Source organism: Apis cerana, linkage group LG1 (assembly GCF_029169275.1).
Source record: "Apis cerana isolate GH-2021 linkage group LG1, AcerK_1.0, whole genome shotgun sequence".
Classification (NCBI taxonomy): Eukaryota; Metazoa; Arthropoda; class Insecta; order Hymenoptera; family Apidae; genus Apis; species Apis cerana.
In genome coordinates this window covers 5316151-5324669 of record NC_083852.1, presented here as the reverse complement: position 1 = coordinate 5324669, position 8519 = coordinate 5316151, and the positions used below count along the sequence as shown (strand labels likewise).

The 8519-nt window shown below is 25.0% G+C and overlaps 3 protein-coding genes across 5 annotated transcripts; 1 reads left to right on the top strand and 2 right to left on the bottom strand.

Moving 5' to 3' along the window:
• The first annotated feature begins 933 nt into the window (after positions 1-933).
• Positions 934-3035, top strand: LOC107994966 (ADP-ribosylation factor-like protein 6-interacting protein 4). 3 transcript variants are annotated; one of them, XM_017052162.3, is made up of 3 exons: positions 934-1085; positions 1235-2390; positions 2471-3035. In XM_017052162.3, the coding sequence occupies exons 2-3, from the start codon at positions 1255-1257 to the stop codon at positions 2598-2600; spliced, it is 1266 nt and encodes a 421-aa protein (XP_016907651.1). In that variant the 5' UTR covers positions 934-1085; positions 1235-1254; the 3' UTR covers positions 2601-3035. The 3 variants fall into 3 exon arrangements, with proteins under 3 accessions (XP_016907651.1, XP_016907649.1, XP_016907650.1); XM_017052161.3 differs by having other exon boundaries at positions 937-1085; positions 1220-2390; XM_017052160.3 differs by having other exon boundaries at positions 936-2390.
• A 208-nt stretch (positions 3036-3243) lies between these two features.
• LOC107994967 (RING finger and transmembrane domain-containing protein 2) lies at positions 3244-5297 on the bottom strand. The gene is made up of 5 exons (XM_017052163.3): positions 4913-5297; positions 4744-4823; positions 3940-4650; positions 3651-3866; positions 3244-3583 (listed from the first exon to the last, which is right to left on the bottom strand). Exons 2-5 carry the CDS (start codon positions 4813-4815, stop codon positions 3350-3352), a joined length of 1233 nt encoding a protein of 410 aa, XP_016907652.1. The 5' UTR covers positions 4816-4823; positions 4913-5297; the 3' UTR covers positions 3244-3349.
• A 194-nt stretch (positions 5298-5491) lies between these two features.
• LOC107994673 (probable citrate synthase 2, mitochondrial) lies at positions 5492-8509 on the bottom strand. The gene is made up of 8 exons (XM_062079648.1): positions 8149-8509; positions 7658-7870; positions 7129-7467; positions 6677-6882; positions 6427-6559; positions 6163-6357; positions 5903-6004; positions 5492-5839 (listed from the first exon to the last, which is right to left on the bottom strand). Exons 1-8 carry the CDS (start codon positions 8257-8259, stop codon positions 5630-5632), a joined length of 1509 nt encoding a protein of 502 aa, XP_061935632.1. The 5' UTR covers positions 8260-8509; the 3' UTR covers positions 5492-5629.
• Between the last annotated feature and the right edge of the window lie 10 nt (positions 8510-8519).

The following is an 8519-nucleotide window of genomic DNA, read 5'->3' as shown; positions in this document are numbered from 1 at the left end:
AGAGGCAACAAAGTCCAAAGATGATATTAAATATTATGTCGTAATTGCAATTATGTTTTTAAATTATTGATTTCTTTTTATGTTTAGATAATTTAACATAAATAAATATTTTTTCAAAATAGTAATAATAAAATTAGCCATTTTATATCTATATATTTATTACTTGTATGAGAATTTTTTTTAATAGAAATGTATATTTTAAGAAAAAATATAATAATATTATAAGAATGATGTTATCGATATTAGATATCAATATAAGTCATCTAACATTGATGATAAAAATAATTTTTAAAATATTTTATTTAAGTTTAAATTTCTTTCATACGTAATTTTATCATTAATAATGATTTAAAAGATATATTTCTTTATTCATTTAAAAAATAGATAATAGGAAAATTTCTTATTCAAAATAGGTTAACAATTTACCTTGTCTTTGCAATAACATTTATCTCCTAGTCGCTTCATTATTTAAGTTTTGTAAATAATACTAGAAAATTTAAAAAATAGAAAAAAACGTATTTTTATTTTAACATATATGTATAAATATCATATTGATGAAAATTTGTTAACAAAAATTTTGTTAATTAAAAGATAGGAAATAATAAAACAATTGAATATTTATTGCCTATATGAAAGTAGAATACAATTTGTATATAATTTAAAATATAATAATGAAAAATTAAAATATTTATTCTTTTCTAAAAAAAAATTATAATATTTAATTTAAAAAAAATGGCAATTTTTAAAGAATAAATGTTAATAAAAAAAAGGATTACTATAGATAAGAAATTAACAATTAAAATATTTTATTTAATTTTTATATACCAAGCGGATTTTCTAATCAGTTATTACCAACAGTTTAATGAATGCTAATAAAAAAACCCTAAATATTGCACAGTTATGTTATCATGAAAAATTGCCTTAAGTCTCGACAAATTTTTGAAATGGAAATCGATGAAGAGGACTGTTGTAATTTGTTAAATCGAGGTTAGTTACGTGCTCGCGGGATGCACTAGAATATTGATAGTTCATATGCATTTAAAAACTATTTTGTGGTATTTTAATGTTAACGTATTCATTTATACGTAAGTCTTATCTATCATTCCGTATCAGAATATTTTTTAGTGAAAAACTTTTGATTAAAATGTAGAAGGTTAATCATCGATGCGATTGAACGGTAAATAAATGTTAAAAGACATAATATTTAAATCTAATACAGGTTTAATTAATTTAGAATATTAGTTAAACGCTACAATGAGTAATAAAGAAAAAAGTGATTTACGATTAGACCAATGCGTTAAATCGAAAGAGGAAAGAGAAAGAAAGCAATCAGTGACCTCACAAAGTGATGATTCTGATTCAAAGAAAAAAAGGCGTAATACATGTAGTAAGGATAAAAGAAAAAAGTCAAAGCACAGAAGCAGCTCTAGTAGCTCCAGTTCCTCAAGCATCTCTAGCCGTGAGACTAAGCATCAAAATGATAGAGATAGAAGAAATGACAAGTGGGATAAAAGATTTGAGAATGGTGTTAGACCGTACCGACCAAATCCAAGAGAAGGTAGAGGATATTATAAAGGACGGAGTGGATATTTGGATAATCGTAAACGTAACTTTGGTTATCGACCTTATAAACATTCTGGATTTTATGATAGAAATAGACACAACAATTCACAATATAATAGGTATAATAGTGAAAGAAGAGGTAATAGATTTTTAAATCATAATAGTAGAAGACCACCTTATGATAGATCTAGAAGTAGAAGCACTTTGGATCATGATCATCAAAGAAACTTAAAAGATTCTAGTGAACAATCAAGAGAAAGTAATTCAAAAGAAAGATATGTAAAACAAACTAGTGCTGATAAAGCAGATTCAAAAAGAAAAGATATAGATGATATGCATATGAAAGGAAAAGAAAAGAAAAAAAATGAAGACACCCAAGAAAAGACTGATCATATTGCACGTAAAAAATTAAAAAGAAAAAGATCATTGTCTTCTTCAAGTACCTCAAGTGTTAGCAGCACTAGTAGTGACAGTAGTAGCAGTAGTTCTAGCAGTAGCAGTACTAGCAGTAGTTGTAGTAGTAGCAGTTCAGATACTTCTGAAGATGAAAAAAAACGTAAGAAAGCAAGAAGAAAAGCTAAAAAATTGAAGAAAGCTATGAAAAAACGTAGGAAGAAGAAAAGAATGAAGAAAAAATTAAAGAAAAAATTAAAGAAATCTAAGAAAAAATTACGAAATACTGATAAATCCAAAGAAAGTATTTCTAAAGATGTTTCTCAAGAAGTATCAGAAAAGTCAAAGGCTATGGCACCTATGACAAAAGAAGAATGGGAAAAAAAGCAAAATGTAATACGTAAAGTTTATGATGAAGAAACAGGGAGATACAGGTATTTCTATATAAAAAATATAAATTTATTATTTGTAATGTGTACATATATAATTTATATTTATTTTAACATTTTTATAGGTTAATTAAAGGTGATGGAGAGGTCATAGAAGAGATAGTGAGTAGGGAGCGTCATAAAGAGATAAATAAACAAGCAACTAAAGGGGATGGAGAATACTTCCAAGCACGCTTGAAAGCCAATGTTTTATGAACTATTTTTCTATATATGCTAAAAAAATACCCTTATATAATAATTACTTTATTGTCAGTGTTAAAGTCCTGTATGACAATATGTTTTATAATGTCTCAGAGAAAATACTTATATGTTGTACATTAATGAAACTTGTCTACAGTGTGATTTTAATTATATTACATGCACGTAACGTTTAATCTAGAACGTTAATGACCAAATGTTGAATTATAATCAACAACGAACGTAATTTAGATTCTAAGCCATATAGTCATATTTTTTTCATATTATGACTATTTGTGTTCATTGTCATGTATGAAGTAAAAAAAACCACACTTTTGAATACATCATAAAAACACTAAACGTAATGTAGTAATACTTATAAAGAAAATTTGTAACTATTCAATTTCAATAAGCCAGTTACATTATTTTCGTAAATAAACAGTTAATTGACAATTGGTAAATCATTTTAAAATATAAAATTTATTCTCGTATTTGAGAAAAAGAATAACTCTATCATTTCTTATATACAACTTATGTTACATTTGTTAAATTTATATATAATCTTGATAATTTTTTTAAAATAATCAATATATAAAGATTATTTTTATTACAGATATCAAAATAACTGATAAATGATTTATATAAAGATAACATTGTTATAAAATTTTTAAAAAATGTTTGCTTTATGTAAATGAAAAGCTTAATACAAATTCTTACAAGTACAATTAGGAGTGAAAAAATACAATTTCATATATTATATATGAAAGTCAATATAACTGAATAAAGTGACTTGTATGGCCATCTCGGTAAATAGGATCGTCGGTGATTGCTGCTCGACATAATGGGCATGAACATTCTCGATTCAGCCACGTTAAAACACATGTTTCGCAAAAAATATGTTTGCAATGTAATCTCACAGGCATTGAATATTGATCATGACAAATTGCGCAAATTCCACCTGAAGCTACTAATTGCTCTTTTGATGGCGATACACCTAAATTCTGTAATAAAATTAATTATTAATAGTTTTATAAATTTCTTTTATTTTTAAAAAATTGTAAAACATACCACATTTTGAAGTAATTTCCAAATAGCAGTTTGAAATAATTTTAGACGGGATAGTATATCAGTTCCTTTGCTCACTGTATACAATAGAGAAAGTAATACCCCAAATATTTTTTCGGTACCTTGATAACTTTCAAAAAAATAATATAACCATGGTTGAACAGGTGCAACACATCGATAAAGTTGAGATGTTGCTTCTACTACAAGAAAATATTTACCCTAAAACAAAATTGTCATTTAATTTTTTAATTAATTAATATATTATTAAACAATTGTATAATAGTTCACTCACCCTTTTTCGAAGAGCCAAAAGTTTTGAAGGTAAACATGTTAAAAAAACTTTAAAAATAATGGTAATCAATTTTAAAACAAAATCTGTTATCAAAACTGACCACAATAGTTCCCAAATGGTAAGAGGTTGTGAATATGGAGAAAATATACGTGTATCATATTCAAAATAAATAAAAACTATGCATCCAATAATATAACATGTAATAATTAAAAGTGATAGCCAACTTTTATTATTTTGTTTTGCAATTTCACGTTTTACAACGTTGTTAGTATAATTAAATGTAACAACTAATACTATAAAATTTAATATACTAGCCCTGTAATCATAGAGGCCTTTGATAAGAAGAATGCAAACAAAAAGAATATATTTTCTAAGTCCTTGATACAATGCACGTGTTTGTGGACTAATTCGTACTGATTCTGTTGAATTTTCTTCTATATCATTATTATTGTTATGATTAATAACATTACTATTATTGTTTTGGCTTTCACTCACAACCTCATTTGCAGCCTCACGAATATTATTTAAAAAATTGTCTGTTGCAGTTGTTTGATGATGATTGTCGTGAACTGAAACATCTTGCAAATTTGTACTATTTATTGATTGATCTTCAACATCAATGATGTAATTATCAGATGTAGGAGGTACAGTGTCTATAGAAGTTTGAACTCTTTGAATATTTAATAATGTGCTTAATGAAATGCCAGGTTGCTGCAAATATAAATAAAAATAAATACATTATTATTATATTAGAATAAAAATTTAAAATAAAATATTAAAAATATATATATTTTTAATACATACACGTTCTAAAAAAGGCCTAATTTCTTCTATAGTAGAAGCTATATTATTTGAAAATATTCTAGAATGTTCCATATTTAATACTAAAATTGAAATCCTTTATATTAATAGATTATATAGAATGAGATAAACACAAAAATTAATATTAATATCTATCACGAAATATACGTACGGTATAAAATTAATTCTTGTGCTTGTCACAAAAAACATCAATTAATGTCAAGATAAATCATGAGTATTTCTTTATATAACTATGTGATTAATATTAATACAATATGTGACAAATGGTAGATGAAAAAAAGTGGCATTTTCATTACTGAAGATCAAATATTAGAACATATAACCACAGAAAGGAACTGTCATACTAGAATTTTGTATCAAATTCATTTCACAGATTAATATTTACTTAGGTATTAAAACTTGTTATGAAATATTAACTTTTTTATTTTTTACAATATTGTATTTTCATTGAAAACTTCGAAAGTTTTCATAATTTTTAATATATGTAGATATTCAATTACGCCATTTTCTTTAGAAACATTCGTACTAACATACCAACAGAGCTTTAAAACAAAGCGTCAAATTTAAAATTATAATTTATAAATTTTTTTACTAAAATATAATAAACAGATAACTTTCTATAAATTAAAATAAAATTCAAACATAAATACATGATTAAATAAAAATTTTTTTAAATTTTTTATTTAAACGAGATATTTTAAATAATTAACGAAAAAATAACCAATATTAGTAGTTTTTAAAATTAATATATTTTATTTATTTCATTAAAATTTAGTAAAAAAAATTTACATTATTAAAATATATCACAAAATTATATATAATACTATACTTGACAATATTATTGATTTAATATAGAATTTAATAAAATTTATTTTCGAGTATTCTTTACATGATTTCCTCGTTTATGTTTTCCTCGTATCCCATGAATAGAATTTGAATAAGTATGAGTACATTTAGATACCGGATGCTCGACCGGAGCATTAACTGCTTTTGTCCAAATGATCGATGCAATTGCACCCAACGCTCGCGACATACACAATAATACTTGATTGAATTTCATATCTTTTAATCCGTAAAACTATTCAAAAATATATATAAAATCAATTACAATTATGATATAAAATAAAAATTATTAAAATACCTGAAAAATAGGTGCAGCAATTGCATTTTGTTCAGGATAAATATCTTTTCCTTTTGCTGTTTTCATTATCATAGTAAGTATTTGAGTGAGAGTTTGTGATAACTAAAATAATAAATAATTTGTTTATTGAAAAAAGTATTATCTTTTATACATAATTGTTCAATTTAAGAATTCATTAAGATTGTAATTACTTATATAATTTTTGAAAATAATAATAATTTATTTATTTTTTAATTAAAAAAAAATATATATATAAATACCTTTACATTGGGATCATTTGGCAAATGTTCTCTCGTATAATTTATCAATGCGGTATATTTTGGGTCACAAAATTTTGTTTCTTGATAACCAGCTAATTTTTCCCTTTTAATCAAAGTAGCTATATAATTTCTTAATTTTTCTTCTTTCGATTCATGGCCAAAAAGTCGTTGTATTTTTGAATGGAATTCCATATACTATTTCATTAATATATTGTAAAAAGCTATTCAATAATATTTGAAATTATAAAAAAATATTTTATTTACTTCTGACATTGTGCCACTCTTAGGTTCATCAGTATATGCTAAGGCTCCTGCTGCAAGAGCTTGATTGATATATAATTGAGAAGCTCCAAGTATTTCTGTAATATGAACACTAGGAACTCCACCATTTTCGTCTCTATAACAATATCTTATGATATAAATTTTTTTAATATATAATTAAATATTTGAAAAAAAAAAGATTTGATCTATTAATTTAAAAATTTCTTTTTATATGCAAGGATAATTCACTTACGCGTTCAAAACAATATATAGTCGAAGAAAATCCACCAATGAATTTTTTTGATATTCCGAAATATCAAATGTATTATATAAACATTCTGATAGAAATTGTACCCAATCACCAGTATCTTCTTTCAAATTCTTTAATTCTCCTTTAGCGATTAGACCGACTATTGCTGGTAGCGTTGCTAATAGTTCCATACTATCTTCATATGTATACTTCAAAAATAAAAAAAAATTCTAATTTCCATTTTAATTATTATAATTTGATTTTTTATTTTATTTTTTCTACTTATCAAATAAATAAAAATAAATATTTTTTACAAAATTAATTATTCATTAATTATTCAAAATAAAATTATTGTCTATTTTTAATAATCAAAATGTAATAAAAATAATTTTATTAATATTAAAATACTCTTTTTTCAATTTATTAATTTATTAAATTTCAAATTAAGAACTCACTTCCCAATGAGTATAGCTTAAAGCGCCATTTTTTAAAGCTTCTTGTATGTATTTGCCAGACTCAAAAACGGTGAGTGCTATCGATAGTTTTCCAAGAGGCGTCGTTGTTTTTGGTAGATTTTGAAGTACGGAACCCACAATCCCGCCACCTGGTCCTGACCACCAATCTTTCTTTTTCTGGCGTCGTATGGACCAATCAGCGATCAACGATGCTGTTTGTTCTTTTGTTGGAACATCACCAGTTAACAGTAACCAAAACACAGCTTCCGCACTTGGTGACTTTCCTTCTCGAGGTAAGAGTGTAATAACTTCTGGTATAGTTAATCCTCTATATTTGATCTATACAAGAATCAAAAATTGTTTATTTTCAATCCGTCCTTAAAAGCATAAGTGAGATATATTATTAAAAATTCCAGATTTTTATACGGTATCGAAAAATTTATTAAAATTACATTAAATAAAGATAAAATATATTTGAGAATATATCTAATTTTTACCTATATATTTAATAATATTATATAATATTTACCCCATATTTTGAATCAGTCTCAGAAGTTTCTCTGACAATAGTATTCACGCCATTTAATCCTTGATAAATATTTTCTACGGTTACTTGGCTGATGACTGACGATCCATGTTGTTGACGAAAATTTCTCAACAGATCATAATGTATAGGAATCTTTTCACACAAAGCCTCCTTCAAGTCTGTACTTGTACTAGGAACGCCTCTTGTTGTACTCACCTTAACATTTATTTTATTTTTTCATATCTTTGCAAAAATATAATTCCTTTTCTATCAATGATAATGATAATTAATTTTTTAATTTTATTCGTTAATTGGCGTAAATTATAAATTATACAAAAATAAATTATTAAAATTAAACAAAAAAATTACATAGAAAAGAATTCTTAAAACGATTTCAGATATTTTTATAATTATTGATGATATAAATAACGATAAAAATTTTGAAAAGCAAATTGGCTGCGAATAACCTCGTACATCGGTAAATCGATTCCAACCGTCAATACGTGTCGCTGTCCATGAAAATTAACGTTGCTGCGATTCCTCACATTCTTTAGAAACATCATCTGCATTTTCAGGAACTGCGATTCTCTCCAAATCCAAAACATCTTTTCGAAACTCCTTTTCTATGAGAATCTTTAAACGTAAATTATTTCCATGACAAAAAATTGTTGAAAAATTGATCTACCACATTATTTCTCGTATTTATGTAGATTTATGATAATTTATTATTTCTATAACACAAAATGTAAAATTTAGTCATGGCTTCGTTTCAAATTGAGAAGACGAAGGTCGAATTATGGTACTATTTCTCGTTGCAATATTTAATCGAAAATTTTCTTTTGTTTTTGTTTTTTCTGTATATGTC

What these genes read in the sequence shown, in the direction of transcription:
- LOC107994966 (XM_017052162.3), top strand. Translation starts at nt 1,255, where the DNA reads ATGAGTAATAAAGAAAAAAGTGATTTACGATTAGACCAATGCGTTAAA. An exon ending in GAAGAAACAGGGAGATACAG is followed by an intron (nt 2,391 to 2,470) that starts GTATTTCTATAT and finishes ACATTTTTATAG; the next exon opens with GTTAATTAAAGGTGATGGAG.
- LOC107994967 (XM_017052163.3), bottom strand. Translation starts at nt 4,815, where the DNA reads ATGGAACATTCTAGAATATTTTCAAATAATATAGCTTCTACTATAGAA. An exon ending in TTAGGCCTTTTTTAGAACGT is followed by an intron (nt 4,651 to 4,743) that starts GTATGTATTAAA and finishes TTATATTTGCAG; the next exon opens with CAACCTGGCATTTCATTAAG. An exon ending in TTTTGGCTCTTCGAAAAAGG is followed by an intron (nt 3,867 to 3,939) that starts GTGAGTGAACTA and finishes ATTTTGTTTTAG; the next exon opens with GGTAAATATTTTCTTGTAGT.
- LOC107994673 (XM_062079648.1), bottom strand. Translation starts at nt 8,259, where the DNA reads ATGTTTTGGATTTGGAGAGAATCGCAGTTCCTGAAAATGCAGATGATG. An exon ending in AGACTGATTCAAAATATGGG is followed by an intron (nt 7,468 to 7,657) that starts GTAAATATTATA and finishes ATTCTTGTATAG; the next exon opens with ATCAAATATAGAGGATTAAC. An exon ending in TAAGCTATACTCATTGGGAA is followed by an intron (nt 6,883 to 7,128) that starts GTGAGTTCTTAA and finishes TTATTTTTGAAG; the next exon opens with TATACATATGAAGATAGTAT.